Source organism: Theropithecus gelada, chromosome 20, assembly GCF_003255815.1.
Source record: "Theropithecus gelada isolate Dixy chromosome 20, Tgel_1.0, whole genome shotgun sequence".
Classification (NCBI taxonomy): Eukaryota; Metazoa; Chordata; class Mammalia; order Primates; family Cercopithecidae; genus Theropithecus; species Theropithecus gelada.
The window spans coordinates 59,183,440-59,204,061 of NC_037688.1; the positions used below are offsets into that span (position 1 = coordinate 59,183,440).

Genomic DNA, 20,622 nt, shown 5'->3' on the forward strand with positions numbered 1-20,622 from the left:
AAAAAAAAAAAAAAAAAAAAAAAAGTAAATAAAAAGAAAAAAAAAAGAAATCAAGCACCATAAAATTTCACTTTATTGACGGACTTTTTTTTTTCTTTTTTTGAGACAGGGTCTCACTCTGTCGCCCAGGCTGGAGTGCACTGGCACGATCTTGGCTCACTGCAACCTTACCTCCTAGGTTCAAGCAATTCTCCTGCCTCAGCCTCCCAAGTAGCTGGGATTACAAGCGCCCGCCGCCACACCCAGCTAATTTTTTATATTTTTAGTAGAGACGGGATTTCACCATGTTAGCCAGGATGATCTCCATCTCCTGACCTCATGATCTGCCTGCCTCGGCCTCCCAAAGTGCTGGGATTACAGGTGTGAGCCACTGCACCCAGCCTGATAGACAAGTTTTACGGCTAATTCATGTTTAACAGAATGTTCTAGTTCTGAAGTGGCATGTCTTCTCTGGGGATGGAAAGCAGCACCTGCCTTGAAAATATTTCAGATCACAATCTCGACTTTACTCTCTGGGGCACAGCTAAGAAGATGCCACCAGGATGCCGGAAAGGCCCTGGGCTAAGCCGTGAGGAAAAACTTGGCTTTGTGGAGAGACCCTGTGACCTGCTAAAGGGGAGAACATTTTTCCATGCAGTTGAAAATGAGATTAAGTTCTGTAACTTTCACAATGAAATTTCAGCCTTATAAGCCCTGGTCTGCTTTCTAGAACACACAGACCACTAAAAGTCAGTAAAACAGAAAACCAGAATGTTAAGACCTCATCAGGAAACACAATCTTGAACATGTGCACTCAGTTCCTGTCACTGTGGCCAGCTGACAAATACAGCTCACGTGGCGCAAAGGTAGGAATGATCTGTGCTCAGTTCGCGTCTATTCCACTGGCAGAACACTAGGCACTTTCTAAACTACAACTGGGCCGACGACCACCAAGAAGATGAACAGGGTGTTATAGAACATTTAACAGAAGGTAGATCTTGTCTGCAGGTGTCAGACAGGCCTCTTGGAGTGAGCCACATTTGAGCTAAGCCAAAAGCCTTGGAGTCAAATTGGATCCCTCAGTCTCACCCCATATCCACTCTGCCAGAACATTCTATCAACTCCACCTTCAAAATGAGCCCAGAATCTGATACATTCTCAGCACCTCCATCACCACTATCCTGATCCAAGCACCAGCCTGTCTCACAGGGGACACCCCTATAGCCAATTAACTGATCCTGCCTCCGTCCTTGCCCCTGCAGTCTGCTCCTAACAGAGGCGGAAGCAATGCTGTTAAAACCAAGTCAGGCCACCTCACTCTTCAGTTCCAAATGCTCCAACAGCTCCCATCCCACTGAGAAGAAAAGTCGGGTCCTTACGAGAGCCTCCCTCGTGTGACCTGCAGCATCTGCCCCCACCTCCTGCGCCCATGCTGTCCCAGATCCATCCTGCACTCCTCCCCATCCCTCATCCTGGTCTTGTTGCTCCTGGAACAGGTCAGGCCGGCTCCTGCCTCAGGGCATTTCTACTCTCCTGCTTCTCTCTGCTGGATACTGCTTCCCCAGACACCCACAGGGCTCACTCCCTGCCCCCTGCAAGCCTTTCCTCTCCACTGACCTCAGTGAGGCCTTCCCTGGCCACTCCATCTCAGATGACAACGCCTTCCAACACGCCCACTGCATCTCCCACCATCTTACATGCCACATACTGTGCTCATTTGTTTCCTGGCTATGCCCCACCCACTCCCACTCCAGGAACAATGCTCCACAAGAGCTGCATCCTGTGTTTGGCTCACTTCTGCACTGGCAGGGTGGAGGACAGCACCTCCACAACCAGAGCAGGTGCTCAACAAAGAATGTGGAGCGAATGCACTAACCTAGCAGATAATGTGGAACTAAACAGGCAAGGGAGGGTGGAGGAAGCATTCCAGGCAGAGGGAATGGCATGCTCCAGGGCCCCGAGGATGGAAGAAACAGGGCACATTAGATGAACTGAAGGGATGGCGGTGATGGGGGAGGGAAGTATGGTATGAAGTGAGGCTGGGGAAGTACACAGAGCAGGCCGGGGCCTGTAGCCCACGTAAGAAATGTTGGTCTTTTTCTAATGGCAACAGGAGGCCATTAAGCTAGGGAGTGACACGATCAAACGGGCCTTTTACAAACCTCTGGCTTCAGTGTGAGATACAGATTTGGGGGAAGTAAGAGTGATTGGGGGAGCCCATTTCGGAGACTAGTACCATAGTTCAGATCACAGACGACAGAAACAGAGGTTGAGGAAAGTTGATTCCTTTCCTTACTTAGCCAAATAATTCCCTCATCCCCTAAATACTTAGTAGATAAAAGTTAACAGGTCTGGGTGACTGATTGCATAAGAGGCAAAGTAAAAGGGCAGTTCCAAGACGATGCCAATTTTTTTTTTTTCTTTTTTTTTTGAGACGGAGTCTCCCTCTGTCGCCCAGGCTGGAGTGCAGTAGCACGATCCCAGTACACTGCAACCTCTACTTCCCTGGTTCAAGCGATTCTCCTGCCTCAGCCTCCCAATAGCTGGGATTACAGGCGCACACCACCATGCCCAGCTAATTTTTGTATTTTTAGAAGAGATGGGGTTTCACCATGTTGGCCAGGTTGGTCTCAAACTCCTGACCTCAGGTATCCACCCGTCTCGGCTCCAAAAGTGCTGTGATTACAGGTGTAGGCCACCACACCTGGCCTTAACTTGTGAACTGAATAAACCATGGCACCATTCACTGAGTTGCAGGTTGGGAATGGCAGGAGCTGATATGAAGCAGTTTTGGAAATAGTGAACTGGAGATAATACTGAGACATCCAAGTGGAGATTTCCAGCTGGCGGCCTATCAGGTTAGAGTGAGCAGATCATGAAAAGGTACAGTATGTATGTCATGCAACAAAGTGCAGATGTTTACCTTGCAGCTGATGGGGAATCAAAAGGTTTTTAGGTGAGTGACAGAGTAAGATTTGCAATCCTGACAATCACCCTGGCCAGCAGGTAAGAGCGCATTGCAACAGATCAGGTGAGCAAGGGCTATGGTTGTGGAAAAGAGAGGAAGACGTCCCTTTTGTCACTGACCCCTCTCCCACATAGCTGCCTGGAATTTTTCTAAAATACAAACCAAGATCACATCAGTTCCCCACTCAAAATCCCTTAGGATAAAACCCACACTCCTTGGGACCTTTCGTGATTCACTGTCTGAACAGCTTTCTAAATTCTAACGTGCTACCCACTCCCTACTCTCTGTCAAGTTCGCCTAATATACCACTCTACTCCAGTCTCCATGCCTTTGCTCCTGCTACTGTCTTCTGCCTGGCAAGCCCCAGTTTCCGGTTTATCTCTTTGTTTTTTGAGACAGGATCTCATTTTGTCACCCAGGCTGCAGTGCAGTGGCGCAATCTCAGCTCACTGCAGCCTCGACCTCCTAGGCTCAAGTGATCTCCCACACCAGCCCCAAAGCAGATAGGACTACTGGCATGCACCGCAACACCGGTTAATTTTTTCTTTTTTTTTTTTTTTTTTGTAGAGAGGAGGTTTCCCCATGTTGCCCAGGCTGGTCTTGAACTCCTGAGCTCAAGTGATCCGCCACCTTGGCTTCTCCAAGTGCTAGGATTACCACCTCCTCCACTGCAGAAAAGAGAAGAGTGGCACTGACCTCGAGGAGCTGGCCTGGTGCTGCGGGCCAGGGCCTAATGTTGTTGGAAGCTGGCTGGCACCCACAGGAAGGCCATGTTGTTCTCCTGTTGGACATAAACAACCATGCAGACCACCCACACAAGCGCACTCTGCATCACTGATGACAGGAGACGAAACGAGACCACCTCATCATTTTGTCTAAGCAGAGAAAAATCAAGGTCACTGTGCCACCCACGGAATACCAGACATCTCTTTCTCCCAGCTGATAGAAGTGACTGCGGTTTCTTTACATGTTACAGCTTTAGCCTTACTCCAGCCAAATCTCCTTCCAGAAAACAGAGAGCTACTGGATAGAATTTTCCCACCTCCTTTCAGTACTCAATACAGAGAAAATCCGACCTTCCCCCAAATCGCCCAGCCAAAGTCCAGATCCTAAATGTCTAACACCCTCTTACTGATGGGACCCACAGTTTCTCATGGTGTGAGTTTTCCCTCCTTGCAATAAGTAATAACCCCAGCTTGCTTAACTACAGGTGTGTTTCTGGTGGTCTTTACTGGAGGAATTCACAACTGTAAAAGTAAGAAAAGATGATTAAGTTTCTTGGGGGAAGGCCGGGCGCGGGGGCTCTTGCCTGTAATCGCAGCACTTCGGGAGGCTGAGGCAGGTGGATCACCTGAGGTTAGGAGCCCGAGACCAACATGGTGGTCTGACCAACATGGTGAAACCCCTTCTCTACTAAAAATACAAAAACTAGCTGGGTGTGGTGGGGGGTGCCTGTAGTCCCAGCTACTCGGGAGGCTGAGGCAGGAGAATCGCTTGAACCCAGGAGGGAGAAGTTGCAGTGAGCCAAGATCGTGCCACTGCACTCCAGCCTGGGCAACAAGAGCCAAACTCCCTCTCAAAACAAAATAAAAAAAGTTTCTTGGGGGAAGTTAAGGGAGTCTCATTCTGAGGGCTCCCATTTTCTATGCTGAGCAATAGCTGATATTATCTTGAGAATAAAAAAGGGGTAGGGTAAATCAGAAGTCTGAAGAAAGTGAAAAACGTCTGAATTAAGTATCCGGAGAAAGGGAGAGTGAGTTGATCTGAGAAACAAACTAGGATAGTCAGGTTCTGTTAAGGGCACAGGTGCGGTTGGCTGACATGATTGTAGTGGCACCAAGCCACCCTACTGTGTGATTTCTAGCACCTGTATTCAAGGCAAAAATGGATAGTTTGGTTAAACCAGCATTTTGGGTCTACTAAGACCAAAGGACAAGGAAGATAAATGCACTGTCAACAGAATTACTGAGGGATGAAGGATGAACTCTAAGTAATCAATTAAGAGGTAACAGCAGAGGGAACATCTAAAAGATAGAGAAAACCACTGAGGTGCTAAGAAGAAATGGGCACAGCATGGGAAACAGAAAATAACTGGTCAAGCAACTTGGAAAAAGGGGTCAGGGCTGCAGAGTGTTGCACTCTCATCTGTGAGGCAGTGCAGGATCAGGATAAAAGCACAGGGTATCACGGTGGGAAAGGGTGACAGAATCAGATAGGAAGAGGTGATTACTACAAATCAGGTGTTCAAGAAATTGAGTGCCCCATGCATAGGCTCCATGTGGATGCTGAGGTCACCTAAGGTGAAGTCATGTGAGGTAGAAGACACTGTGGGCCAAGCACCCCAGTCTTCCATGAATGAGGTGAATGACCAGAAGAAGGTGAACAACAGCAATCAGGAGGACTCCAGCTGGGCAGGAAGGATCTCCATGGAATGAGACGGGGGACATACACAGGAGGACACAAAGCTCAAACCCCTGATCCTGAGATACACAGGGGATGAGAAGAATGAGGAGCCACAGGAGAGGGCTTCAAGATGGGATATTCCTGGGGAAGGGTCAGGGTGAAGGCAAAAGGAGGGAGGGAATGGCTAAGGAGTGGCTAACAAAACAGAAGCTGATGTTGATTATCGGGTGGTAACTGCAGAGGACACAGTGAGGGGTTGGTGGGATGGCTGGGTCATAGGTAAACAAAACAGGGAGAACAGACTCAGTGGCATAGCATGATAGACATCATAAGGAAGGCAGAGAAGGGAAGGGAAGGAGAGTGCGCTACCATGAAAAGAGCTCAATTGATACCTATTGAGTCAAATGGAATTAGTGTAAACCTAATATATCCAACCAGAAAATTTCTGATACCACAAGTCCAGGATCATAATGATGATAACGGTTTGACGACCATGAGGGGTGGTGATGACAGTAACTACCAATTCTGAACACCTCCAGTATGCCAAGCACTGTTGCAAACACTCCACATTTCACCTGCACAGCAATCCTCTGAGACAGGTAACATCCTCCTTATCCCCAGAAGGGCTCTGTACCAAAGGAGGAAGCAAACTAAACAGAAGTAAAAGATTTATAGGTGCCCCAGAAGGCTGACTGGCTTTTTATTTTATAGCTACAACTCACTCAGGGCAGCAGGAACCACCCTAACTCATAGCTCCTGCAAATTCAGCAACTATAAACAGTGTTCAGCCTGGAGGGAAATCAAAACTAGCAATAATAATTTACTGAGGGCTTCACTTTGTGTCAGATCCTCTGCATCGATAATCTCATTTAATCCTGACACCCATAAAGGTTACCTTTATTATCACTGTTTTAAAAATGAAAAGACTAAGCTGGGCGGGGTGGCTCATGCCTGTAATCCCAGCACTTTGGGAGGCCAAAGCAAGCGGATCACTTGAGGTCAGGAATTCGAGACCAGCCTGGCCAACGTGGTGAAGCCCTGTCTCCACTAAAAATGCAAAAATTACCCGGGCATGGTGGTGTGTGCCTGTGATCCCAGCTACTTGGGAGGCTGAGGCAGGAGAATCACTTGAACCCGGCAGGTGGAAGTTACAGCAAGCCAAGACAGCTGTGGCCAATAGCAACTGAAAACCACAGAAGAAAAAAGGCTGAGTATAATCCACTCGAATTCACAAATTTCACAAGGGACTGCCTCTAAGACTTTAATACTTGTGTATTTATTGATTTAATCAATCACCACTTACACAGACTACATGCCAGACACTGCTCCAACTGCTCTACTAATATTAAATATCATTTTTGTCCACGCCCACCTATGAAGCATTATTATAGTCCCCATTTTACAGATCAGGAAACTGAGCCACAGAAAGGTTTAGTAATTTCCCCGACTTTATACTGCCAGTAAGTGGCAAAGCTCAGTTTGACAGAGTCTAGCTCCAGAATCCATGCTCTGAGAGTTTAGTCCCCAAGAACCCATAAAAAGTGCACGGTTTAAACCAACACACTGGTTTTCCCCACTCTACAATCACTATGTGGCCTCAGCCTCCTTCTCCCACCTTAAAAGCATTCTTTGAGCTCCCCTAACAGTTCACATTCCTCTGAACACTCTCTTACAACTTTCCTATTTTTCAAGCCTTTTCTTCTCACTTTTTTCTTTTTTTTTTTTTTTTTTTTGAGACGTAGTCTCACACTCTCACCCAGGTTGGAGGGCAATGGCGTGATCTTGGCTTACTGCAACCTCTGCCTCCCAGGTTTAAACGATTCTCCTGCCTCAGCCTCCCGAGTAGCTGGGATTATAGGTGCCCGCCACCATGCCCAGCTAATGTTTGTATTTTTAGTAGAGACGGGGGTTTCACCATGTTGGCCAGCCTGGTCTCGAACTTCAGACCTCATGATCTGCCCATCTCGGCCTCCCAAAGTGCTGGGATTACAGGCATGAACCACCGTACCCGAACTCTTCTCATCTTAAACATAATTAACAAAATTACAAACTCTAATGGCACTGCTGTATTTGTCAGCACTCAACACAAAAAAATCATAATTATGTATTTCATAAATAATTATTAGCTTCCTGTCTCTCTTTTCCAACCAAGCTGTGAGTTCCAGTATGTCTGACACCATGTCTGTCTTGTTCTTGATGTATTTCCACCACTGAACTTCTACTAAGCAGCCCAAAGTAAGGGCCTAGCACAAAGCTCTCGAAGATTTTTGTTGAATGAAAGAATAAATGGTGGACACTCAAGTCTCATGTTTTCTCTTTATCTGACATGTACCTCTGCTGGCTACGCCCCCATCTCCACCACCACACCCCTAATAGTGGAGACTTAGTGTGCTACTGGCTCTGCAAAGAGATATTAACCTGGCCCTGGGCGGGTTATTTCCCCTCGTCGTCCTGAGTTTCAGGTGCACAACAGGAATCATGCCAACCCCCTAAAGAATGCAACCTACAGAAGAGAGAGAACCTACATCTCTCATCCTCGTAACCCACCGAGGCTGGAGCTAGTATGTGCTTCATGTTGTCTTTCCAGCAGGGTTTAGCTCCAAGAAGCCCAAGGCCTCGTCTGCCTAGTTCAGGGGCCTGCTCCCATAGACGGTACCCAGGCTTGCCCTCTGCCTGGCTCACAGCAAAAGCTCAGAAAGGATTCGTTAAATACATGAAGCCCTGCTCCGTGCACTTCACAGGTGGGAAGCGAGGGTCGTGCGAGGCGGGGGCTGCATCCCTGCCAGCCTCGAGCGTATTCTTCAGACGCAGGCCCGCCTCCCACCTAGGCCCGCGCCCCAGATGCCGGCCCCGAACCCCACGCCCGACAGGCACCTCTTGCACAGGGAAGCATCTTCGCAGGTGCCGCGCACGCCCTCGTCGTCCGCGTCGCAGCTCGAGGCGGAAGAGCAGGAGGTAATAGAGGACTCCCTCTGCCTAGTGGCCATGGGCGTGGAGGTTCCGGGGAGCTGTGTCCGCCAGGGACATGGAAGCGGGGTCGACCGGCGGTGGGGGACGGCGCTAGTCACAGGCAGAAAGCAAAAGACGGTAACGCTCCACCTGGCTCAGCTGGCGCGGCTCAGTGACGCCGCCCACGCCGGCTGCCCCAGCAACCTCTCCGCTTATTGGTTCCTCTTCCGAGTCGCTCATTGAACAATTATCCTGCCCGCTCAGCCTACGAAGTTGCTCATTGGATAATTATTTTGGCACCGCCTACATAACCCGGAAATTTGACCATAGGAAAAAGAAACTAAACAGTAGAAGAGTATCGCAATCCTTTCTGGGAAGTGTAGTCTTACGTGCCTGGAGAAGTCGTCCGGTTTCTGCTGGCTGGTCACGAAATTTTATAGCTATAATTAACTCAGGGCGGAACAGCTAGCAGAATCCTCAGCGTTCGGGCAAAGGGCAGAGAATCCAACTAGAAGCAACAAGTATAAGTTGTTACGTTCAGTCCGGGCTCAGTGTCATTCAATTTTACAAAATTTTCTTGTGTGCTGACTATGCCAGCGACTGTGCTGAGGGCTTTGCACCCAAAATTGCCTTTGAAATGTAGTGAGGGGGGCGGGCGTGGTGGTTTACTCCTGTAATCCCAGCACTGTGGGAGGCCGAGGCGGACGGATCACCTGAGGTCAGGAGTTCGAGACCAGCCTGGCCAACATGGTGAAACACCGTCGTTACTAAAAGTACAAAAATTAGCCGGGCGTGGTGGTGGCCGCCTTAGTCCTGGCTACTCAGGAGGCTGAGGCAGGAGAATCGCTTGAACCCGGGAGACGGAGGTTGCAGTGATCCGAGATGGCACCACGGCATTCCATCCTGAGGGACAGAGCAAGACTCCGTCTCAAAAGAAAAAGAAAGAAAGAAAAGAAATGTAGTGAGGGAAGTAGTGTGTGGAAAAGTAATACAATAGGAAGCTATGTAGCAGTGATAATAAATGACCTAGAGCTACCAGGTAGCAGCATCAAGGGCTGAATCTCCGAAACACGATGTTTGTAAAGTTCAAACCAAGTAAAACTAATGTTGTTTAGAGAAACATACGCATACGGTAAAATACTGTACAGAAAAGGGCAAGACGAGGAAAATTTTTTTAAAAAAGAATCAGGATATTGGTGACCTTTAGGGAGCCGAGAGGGTGGCACACAAGAGGGGAGGGAGAGGCAGGGAAGGAGCACAGAGACACATCCTGAGTTTCTCACGTGGGAGTGGGTTCACGTGTGTCTGTTTCGTTATGATGCATATTCAAGATGTTCTGGATTTATTTTGTACTAAATCCAGTACAAAATATATGTATAAATTCAAGATGTACTGGGGAAGTCGCCTGGTTTCTTGCTGGTCATGAAATTTTATAGCTATAATTAATCCAGGGCAGAAGAGCTAGCAGAATCCTCAGTGTTCGGGCGATGGGCAGATAATCCAGCCAGAAGCAACACTTGTAAATTGTATATGTATAATGTATGTTTGATATACATTATAAATTGAAAATATGTTTGTATATTCCATTTTGTTATCTGTCAGTTGTTGGAAGCAGGGAACAGACATACTTTAAGAACTTTGAATTGCACTCATTTTTTTAAAAAGGAAAATAAACAACAGAAACCCAGAATACACACCTTGGGGTGAGGTCAAATATCAAATGCTAGCTCAGTATTCTAATGGAGGAACAATATTTCATTGATAGCCACAGTAGAAACGACAGAGGGGAATGGCTAAGGTTGGAGAGCTTTGCCAGGGGGAGTGCTAATGGGATAAAACACACCATTTTCTTGGAGTGGTCCTTTGCCAAAAGGTTAATACAAACTATTGCACAAGCATCGTCTCCCAGCTTAGCAGTGTCCACATTCCATGGGTGTTAGTGGATAGTAAGTGTTAACAGCAAGTACTATACGGTGTTAATCCCATAGTTCTGGACTGTGAGATTGAGGGTGACTGGAAGAAGGCAGAGGCAGATGGGTTCATACACTTTTGTTGTTGGACGAGCCTTTGATTCAAAATAGCTGGTGATTCAGAGGAATTTGGTTATCTCAAAGTCTTTTTCCAGCTAACCTCCAAGGCTACCTCATTCCATGTAAGTTCCTGGTTGAGGGTCTGAAAGTTTATGACAGAGGGGAGTCCGGAGATTGCAAGCTTAGCCATCTCAGGCTAAATGATACCTTAATGCATGAGACAATGCTGGGGTAGTCTTTGAACCATATCCCAGCCAGAGAAAGTTCACTGCCAACTAAACTGCATCTTTTGACAAAGTCAAGAGAAGAGTCATGGAAGTGTAAAAGCTCTTTGGACATTAATATTTGTGGGCCAAAAGTTAGGCATTCACCATGGAAGTTCTCCCCAAAAGGCTACAATGGACAATTGTTACTTTGACTCTTCAGTATCTCTTTCTTCTATTAAAAAAAAAAAAAAAAAAAGCTAGAGTGGGCTGGGCACGGTGGCTCACGCCTGTAATCCCAGCACTTTGGGAAGCCAGGGTAGGTGGGTCACCTTAGATCAAGAGTTCGAGACCAGCCTGACCAACATGGTGAAACTCCATCTCTACTAAAAATGCAAAAGTTAGCCAGGCATCATGGCGCATGCCTGTAATCCCAGCTACTCGGGAGGCTGAGGCAGGAGAATCGCCTGAACTCTGAAGGCGGGGGTTGTGGTGAGCTGAGATCACGCCATTGTACTCTAGCCTCGGCGATAAGAGCAAAACTGTCTCGGGGGGAAAAAAAAAAAGCTAGAGCTTCTTATGGAAAACTAAGCCTCTCTCCTTTCAGTCCACGTGAATCAAGAAAGGCTCCTTGGCCAGGCGCGGTGGCTCACGCCTATAATCCCAGCACTTTGGGAGGCTGAGGCAGGCAGATTATGAGGTCAGGAGTTCGAGACCAGCCTGGCCAACATGGTGAAACTCCATCTCTACTAAAAATACAAAAAATAGCCCGGCATGGTGGTGCGCACCTGTAGTCCCAGCTACTTGGGAGGCTGAGACAGACGAATCTCTTGAACCCAAGAGGCAGAGGTTGCCGTGAGCTGAGATTGTGCCACTGCACTCCAACCTGGGCGACAAGAGCGAAACTATCTCGGACAAAAAAAAAAAAAAAAGCAGCGAGGCTCCTTGCCTGATTCTAGGGGTGGAAACTTGCCAAGGTCTGGCCAACTAGCACCCAAAATCACCTTGCCATGCTTCAGAGGGTGGTGGGGACTGGGGGAAGTGCTAACCAGGTTGTTCCAATCAGAATGAATCCCAGGAGTTGAATGGAAGTTGCTCAGTTTATTAGCAGAGCTCCCTTTTTTTGCCACACTTGAACTTGGGAGGTGCCATCAGGTGTGGCCTATGTGTCTGCCACGTGGTCTCTGAGCCTCCCACCTGGGGGCAGCAACACACCATCCTAACCGGTGGGTGCTTGAGTTCCACTCACTGATGTTCAGGTTAGAACTTTTTGGTCACTGCATCTAGCCTTGTGATCATCACTAGCTGCTTGGGACAGCCATAGAGACACTATTAGAAAAGTGTGCCCCCAGCACAGTCCTGGAAACAATCCTTTGTGTTGTTTGTGGCGAGGAAGGAGACCATCATCCATCACCCCAGGAAGATTTAGGAATGGCTCCCTGCCTGTGTCCTAACAGTAACTGTTCAAGCCCGGGTAGTGATGTTTCCTGTGGCACTGTTGCCCTGCTGCTGCTCTCTGTTCTCCTGACCCCTAAGAAATGCACATCCCTGACAGTCAGTGGCCTAGTCGCTGATGATGAAAAAAATAAAATGGACAGGGAATGGCATTTGTTGTTCAACTTCCCTCTCGATGAAAAACCCCAAACCGACAACCCCGGGCTTTGTTTCAGTGTTGCTTGCATTCGACCAAGGGGCTCAATAGCCCCATCTGGACCCTAAACAAAATGAACTTACCTGGAGTGGACCCCAGCACTGGGGAGATTACCTGGCATTCCCGTGGGGAGGAGGATGACCACCCACGGGGCAGGCTGCTGGTCTCCCTTTCCCCATAACTTCCCTGAAGATTCACACCACGAGTGATCTGATGGAGACAAAAACCACGTGACTTGGACTTTGGAAGAGTGGAGGGAACCCTTAAAATACATGGGAATCCCACTAAAGTTCAATGTGGTAAATATTTGACTATTATAGTTTTGGCTAATATGTTCTGCCTGTTTCAAGAGCCTCTCAGCCACCATCTGCCCAAGGGTGGGTGGATGGCGTCGCTGAACGTGAGGTGTCAAGGGCTGGGGCAAAGTCCTGCAGATGCCGCTTTGCTCTGCGCTCTGCTCCTCGCGATCTTCTCCAGATCGGGCTCGTCGGGGCTCGGCTCCGATCGGTCCAGCTCGGCTCGGCTCGGTTGGCCTCGGCCCCGAACGGTCGGCCCAGAGGGTGGGTGGACGGCGTGCCGGAAGTGACGCGAGAGAGCAAGGTCAACGGCCCGGGTAGCCGCAGCAGACGCCGTCGGTGGCCTTAGCTGTGAACCCATGAAGGAGCTGTCTGGGTGTAGCCCTGCCTGCCAGGCGGAGCCCCGCGGGCTGCCGCTGCTGCTGTGAAGAAACAGTTCAACCTCATTAGCAGGTGGCCAACCTGACCATGGGCGGGTCGGCTCCGGACTGGACCACGACCCAGCCCGAGGCCAGCGGGACCCCAACTGTCGCTCAGTAGCCCCCTGGCCCCTGGCGACCAGCTGGGACGGGCCGCTGCCTCCTCTGCAGCCACCCCTCGAGTGCCCCCTGCCCATTGTCCCTACCCCGGCGAGTATTGCCCTGCGAGGTCTACACCCGATCCTTCTCCTCTCTTCCCGAGGACACAGCCAGCCAGGGACCGCTGCCCTGTGCTAAAACTCCAGTGACTTCTGTCCCTAACGCTGTGTCGAGCGCTGTGCTGTGGGGGGCAGCATTGTCAGGCTTTCCGGGTTGACCCGCTGTTGGGAGTCCTGTAAGTGCATGGTAGCAAGAAATAAAGGGATACATGAAAGCCAGTCGGATTTGCTTAGTGAATTTCAGAACGCCCACGAGGGAATTTGGAGGTGGTGCAGTCTCAAAAACCAGGATTCCTAGGAACTTAACTGCTGCTGCAAGTTCTTGACATTTAGAAATTTAGAATTGGGAGACACCTTGTGCCAGTTTAAAAAGTCTTCTTCCTCTTGGATTTAGAGACAGCTGCTTCTCCATGTTCCTTTGGTACTGCTTGAATGCTTGACAAGAAACATAGGCAAACAAAAATAATTTATATACAGAAGATGTGTGCTTATAGAGGGATAGCTAATGCACTGAACAAAACCTAGCTGTCATTAGATGGAGGGAGGTAACAAAAGCTTCCCAGAGATGAAAAATCTGAGCAGAGACTCTGTCTTCCGTCTTTAAACACTGCTTTCAAATACTACTTGTATTTGATTAGGTCTCTTGGTCATAAAGAAAACCCAAAACTTCCTCAAGCAAAGATAGGAATTAGTTGTCTCCTAAGTAATCACAAGAGTCGAAGAGTAGTGTGGCTGCAGATTTGGCTACATCCAGGGGTTTCAGTGTTTGGGCAAGTCCAAAGAGAGACAGTCCACTGGGAGACTCCCCAGTCTTCCAGGTCCCAGAGGGAAAGACAACTCTTCTCCCAGGCACTGTGACAGAGTCCCAGGATTGGCTCTGAATTATTCTGGGTCCTATACCTTTCCCCAGAAATGGACTTGAGTCAGCAACTCAAGCCATATGGACTGAAGTGGAAGAGTGCTGGTTCCCTAAGGTAAACTGGAGCACTGTCACCAGCAGGTGGGGAGAATGGATGGTAATCAGGCAAGCAATAAGGGTCATGATGTGCCTTTCGTAGTCCTGCTGAAAAAAGATAAGTTACTGTTTTGTTTTTTTTTAAGACGGAGTCTTGCTCTGTCGCCCAGGCTGGAGTGCAGTGGCATGATCTCAGCTCACTGCAGCCTCCACCTCTCGGGGTCAAGCAATTCTGCTGTCTCAGCCTCCCAAGTAGCTGGGACCACAGGCGCGCACCGCCACGCCCGGCTAATTTTTGTATTTTTTGTAGAGTCAGGGTTTCACCATGTTGGCCAGGATAGTCTCGAACTCCTGGCCTCAAGTGATCTGCCCATCTCGGCCTCACAAAGTGCTGGGGTTACAGGCATGAGCCACCGCACCCAGCCCCTTTACTGAAATCTTTAAAAGGTCTAATAGTAATACTCATCAACGCTTCTATGGCGTGGTTTGGTTTACAAAATGCTGTGCTAAACCTCCTGGCTTGGTTCTTGCCTACTGACAACGATCACTTCTTTCTTAGAAGAAAACGTAACTTGCCAAATTGCACAGCTACTGAGTGGTTGAGGCAAGACTTGAATCAGGGCTCCTTTTTCTTTTTCTTTTTTTTTGGAGACAGAGTCTGTCGCCCAGGCTGGAGCGCAGCGGCGAGATCTTGGCGCACTGCAGGCTCCGCCTGCTGGGTTCCATTCTCCTGCCTCAGCCTCCCGAGTAGCTGGGACTATAGGCACCCGCCACCACACCCCGCTAATTTTTTGTATTTTTAGTAGAGATGGGGTTTCACCTTGTTAGCAAGGATGGTCTCGATCTCGTGACCTCGCGATCCACCCACCTCGGCCTCCCAAAGTACTGAGATTACAGGCGTGAGCCACCGCACCCAGCCGCGTCAACGCTTCTGAATGGTGGATCTCATGTCATTTTGCGTACAGGAACTGGGCTGCCTCTTCACCAGGGAAGGACGAATGTTTATTAAACATCTGTGCTTATGAAGCTGCAGAGCTAGGTGCTTTGCATACATTTATCTCCTTTCTCACAACAAGCCTCAGACGTGATGTTATTTATTCCTGATTTAACAGTGAGGATGCCAGAGATTAAAGGGGTCATCGAGCTAGTAAATGACAGAGCTGTGGACCCAAACCCAGGTTTCTGATTCTGAAGGAGCTGTAAATTCTCATTACAGAGATCTAATGACCTTCTCCAGGAGTCGAGGACTCACTACCTCACTAAATTCTCACAGAGTCAAAATGCATCTCTACCTGCTGATCCCAGAGCAGTCTCCTGCTGCTGCATTGAATGAATCTCATCTCACTTTGAGTCAGCCCTTCCTGTATTTGATGATCACAAACCTTATCCTTACGTTGCCAGCAGTAACATTCTGCATCCCTCACCCACTCCATTATGTCCTTTTCCTCCCACTCATCTTCACTCTGCCTTTTCCAGGGGCACTCTGAACAGTATTTCTGAGAAGGGGTAGGTAATATGTGCTTTGCTTCAGTCTGAGTGGATTCCATCAGCCTCTGCATAGAGCACGGGTGGAAAGAAATCCTGTGTCATTGCAGCTTCTTTTCAATCTAAGCTTTCATGGCCTTGTTATATAGTTTACATGTTTTTATCAGACAACAGGACGTTTTGCCTATATCGTTCTATTTCCCTTTCTCAGATGTTGGAGATGCCGTAGTAATTAATGAAGTACAAATCCATTTTAAAATATCTTACTCCTGGCCAGGCGCAGTGGCTCACTTCTGTAATCCCACCACTTTGGGAGGCCGAGGAGAGCGGATCACTTGAGGTCAGGAGTTTGAGACCAGCCTGGCCAACATGGTAAAACCGTGTCTCTACTAAAAATACAAAAATGAGCCAGTGTGATGACAGGCACCTGTAGTCTCTGCTCCTCCAGAGGCTGAGGCGGAAGAATCGCTTGAACCCAGGAGGCAGAGGTTGCAGTGAGCCAAGATCTCACCACTGCACTGCAGCCTGGGTGACAGAGTGAGACTCTGACTCAAAAAAATCATACTCCTGTCTGCTTGGTCTGTGTGTCTTTCCTTAAAGTTAGATATTAAAAGTACAATAGACTCGCAGTCCCTTATCTGGAAGTTTTGGGGCCAGATAAGTTTCAGAATTCAGACTGTTTCAGATTTTTCTAAAAGTAGTAATGCACATGTGATGTGGTTATATAATGCTGTGGGCTCTGGGACAGCCCCTGATAATCAAACATATTATTGTTACTATAGGAAAATGTATGAATATTTTCCCACTTCATGGATGCCTAAAGATTATACATAGCTTCGTGTCAAGTCAGGTCAACTTTTGTTGCCAAATAAGTTACAAAAAAAAAAAACTTATTTTGTAGAGCTTTTTGGATTTCAAAATGGTGAGTAGGGATTGTGGACCTGTCTTAGTATAAGTACCTATTGAGAGTCTGTGAAATTTTTTTACTGTAAATAATGTTTTCCATATTCTAAAAGATTGGAAACCCACAGTTACATTGTATAAGCAGGGGTCACAAACTCAAGTGCAAGGGCCAGTAAAATAAATAAGTGGGAGGCGGGTATAGGACAGTAGGGAATGGGGGGACTGCAGTGAACTGGTGAGTACATGTTCATTCAAAGGGGAGAGCTGCTCTTCAGTTCTAGCCACTTGTTGCCATGGTGAATGTGGGAGTAGTGAAGCCGCATCTTCCCTTTTTGATGATACTCCAGAATGCTGATTTCCATGTGATTTCTTGATATTTAAATATTGGCAACCAAAAAGAAAAAAGAAACCCATTGCAGATATGTTGTATTAGCCAAATAAAACATATCTGCAGGTTTTATCTGGTTGCGGGCTGCCTGCTTTACTTGTGATTTGGAGATTAATGCTGATGGTATGAAAAGCTGTCAGCGTTGTTGGTAATGAATTACTTCTTGAGATGTGGATAGATACATATGTTTTGTAATTATTCAATATACCCCATATATATGCTATATGGTTTTTGCATATAAAATATTTCGTAATAAGAAAACCTAGACAGGCCAAGACAGGTGGATTACCTGAGATCAGGAGTTCGAGAGCAGCCTGACCAACATGGAGAAACCCCGTCTCTACTAAAAATACAAAAAATTAGCAGGGCATGGTGGCTTATGCTTGTAATCCCAGCTACTCGGGAGGCTGAGGCAGGAGAATCTCTTGAACCCTGGAGGCAGAGGTTGCGGTGAGCCCAGATCATGCCATTGCACTCCAGCCTGGGCAACAAGAGCGAAAGTCCGTCTCATAAAAAACAAAATACAAACAAACAAAACCTAGACAACTTGATAGTCACTTTATTTCAGACCTGCCTCATTTTCTGGCCAGTGGGAAATTTCCTTCTTCACCTACAAATTTGAAACTTTCAATGTTTTTATCTTGGAAAAGGGAATGAAAGCCCCACTTTAAAAACAGGAGCCCTCGTTAAAAGTAGGTTAGTGGCCAGGCGCTGTGGCTCATGCCTGTAGTCCTAGCACTTTGGGAGGCCAAGATGGGAGGATTGCTTGAGGCCAGGAGTTTGAGACTAGCCTGGTCAATATAGCGAGACCCCACCTCTCTCAGTACATAGATAGATAGATAGATAGATAGATAGATAGATAGATAGATAGATAGATAGATAGATAGAAAGAAAAAGTAGGAGTTTAAAAAGGTTAGATTGTAATGTTTCTACCTTTCCAGGGCCATAGTGATCTGAAGTAACATTGGGTATCCGTCCTTATATTGGGACAGAGAGTTGTCCTTAGTCTCCTCTCTTTTCAGAGCTTTTCCCTGGGTCATCTCAGCTCCACAACTGTCACCTCATGATTGATGACTGTGTTCTATGCGTTCAGTGCTGGTATCTCTTCATCCCTAGAGTGATGCTGCCATCTCCATCTTGAATGTCTCTGCTGACATGGCCTGCTAAACTTGAACTCACAGGCGGGACAATCCCTTGAGCCCAGGAGTTCAAAACCAGCCTGAGCAACATAGGAAGATTTCATCTCTATTCTTTCATTTTATTATAAAAAATATTCAAAATAAAATGAAATTGAATCCATGAACTTCATCCTCAAATTGTCTTCACTTCCCTCTGTCCTCTAGTCCATAAGTCTTTGGCCTGCAGGGTAAATCTAGCCCATCGCATGTTTTATACAAAAGGTTTATTGGAACACAGTTGCACACTACAGCAACAGGGTTGCATAGTTGGAATAGTGATCTATACAGCTCACAGGTCCTATAATATTTACTCTCTTGCCCTTAATAAGAGGTATGCTGACCCCTGCCCTAGGGTATTGAATGCCCTCATGTTACCATTCACTTGGCAATCCCCCTGTTTCTCCTTTTTTTTTTTTTTTTTTTTTTTTTTTTGAGACAGAGTCTTGCTCTGTCACCAGGCTGGAGTTCTATGGTGCAATCTTGGCTCACTGTAACCTCTACCTCCTAGGTTCAAACAATTCTCCTGCCTTAGCCTCCCAAGTAGCTGGGATTACAGGTGCACACCACCACACCCAGCTAATTTTTGTATTTTTAGTAGAGACAGGATTTCACCGTGTTGGCCCGGATGGTTTAGATCTGTTGACTTCATGATCTGCCCCCCTTGGCCTCCCAAAGTGCTGGGATTATAAGTATGAACCACTGTGCCCGGCCTCTTCTCTGTCTTCTGTACCCTGGCTATCACTGTGATCTGGCAGTGCTGCCTCCTTGGTTGTCTTTTGACTTGGTCTCTCCTTCTCAGTGGCTGTCCTTCCTGTTACCTTCATCAGGTGCTCATTGTTTCTCACCTGCACTCATAATTTTCATCCAGCTGGCTTTGCTGGTTTGAGCTGGATTTATCCCTTTGGTCATCTAGCTGTTGCTTCTGTTTGATGTGGTAGTCACCATTGTTACAATTATATCTGTTCTATCCTAAATTATTTTTTTCCAATGAATTCTGTAGAGTTTAGAATTCCTACATTTATAGGAAATTAAATTTATTTTTGACAGTAATTCCAAATTTCCTGCGATGATAATGCTGTCATTTAATTTATTCTCCAGAAAGTGATGCTGCACTATATGCATGTCATTATACGTGACATGATGAGTATCGCCTTTTGCCACCACCTTAGTTGCTTATGTATGTTTTAAAAATTTGCTAGCTATTTAAATTTTTTTAATTAAGCTGGAAATGAATGTGTCCTCATATTTGTATTTCTTTATATGAGTTTTCTATGTGTGTCATTTGTTTATTTAATTGTTACAGAATTGTGTAGTTATGAATTTCATTATTTAATTACCAATTCCAGTCAACAAATATCTATTAAGAACATGTCAGTAAATTTTCAGGCCTGGCACGGTGGCACGCCTGTAATCCTCCAGCACTTGGGAGGCTGAGGCGGGTGGTTCACTTGAGGCCAGGAGTTCAAAACCAGCCTGGGCAACATGGTGAAACCTTTTCTCTAGTAAAAATACAAAAATCAGTCAAGCATAGTGGCGTATGCCTGTAGTCCCATCTACTTGGAAGGCTAAGGCACAAGAATCACTCGAACCTAGGAGGTAGAGGTTGCAGTGAGCCAAGATCATGCCACTTTCCTGGTTGGGTGATAGGGAGAGAATCTGTCTCCAAAAAAAGTGAGAAAAAAAGAAAGAACCTGCTGAGGGGAGACCAGTCTGTGGGTCACTAGTAAAGAGTAAGGATAAAAAGGCAAGGCCTCAAATATCCTGTTAAAGTTGGACTCCAGGCAGTGGGAACTTAATATAATTTTATGCAGGGAAGGAGCATTATCAGATTTTCATCCTAGGAAGTGGACCCTCACAGCAGTGTGAAGAACAGACTCAAGGTGGGGCCAGTGGTGGAACCAGCAAGATCAGCAGGGTGCAGCTGGACAGGAAGGAATGGACCACTGCCAAGGGAACAGGAGAAAAAAGGACAGAAATTAGAAAATATCTGTTGGTTCACTGGATATGCAGTGGGTGTGAGAGAGAGATCAATCATGATTCTGAGGGCTCATCCTTGGGTGATAAGGATATAATGTAATATATTGAGTTTCTTTTTAGACATGTTGATTTTGAGAAGCCCATGGACATCCTAATAGAAGTATGCAGCAGACAATTAGATAAACCAGTGTGGAATCAGGAGAAGGATGAGGTTAGACGTAGACATACAGAAGTCATTGGCATACCAGTTGAATCATGGGAGTGGGTAAGTTTATCCTGAGACTGCAGGCAGAGTAAGAAGATCCTGTTAGCTGATGATGGTACCTTGGAGAATATTCACATTTAAGAAGTGTCAGAACAGCCAGGCACGGTGGCTCACACCTGTAATACCAATACTTTGGGAGGCCGAGGCGGGTGGATCACCTGAGGTCCAGAGGTCAGGAGTTCAATACCAGCCTGGCTAACATGGTGAAACCCCATCTCTATTAAAAATACAAAAAATTAGCCAGGCATGGTGATGGGCGCCTGTAGTCCCAGCTACCCAGGAGGTTGAGGCAGGAGAATCGCTTGAACCCGGGAGGCGGAGGTTGCAGTGAGCCAGGATTGCACCGCTGCACTCC

The 20,622-nt window shown here is 47.1% G+C and overlaps 1 protein-coding gene across 2 annotated transcripts in view; it reads right to left on the reverse strand.

Annotated features, from left to right (window-relative positions):
* LCMT1 (leucine carboxyl methyltransferase 1) overlaps positions 1-8,506 on the reverse strand; it is a 71,700-nt gene extending 63,194 nt beyond the window's left edge. For both annotated transcript variants that reach the window (XM_025370603.1, XM_025370602.1), the window contains exon 1: positions 8,225-8,506. In XM_025370603.1, coding sequence (XP_025226388.1) covers positions 8,225-8,337 — 113 coding nt within the window. In that variant the 5' untranslated portion in view covers positions 8,338-8,506. The remainder of the gene's footprint in view (positions 1-8,224) is intronic.
* Between the last annotated feature and the right edge of the window lie 12,116 nt (positions 8,507-20,622).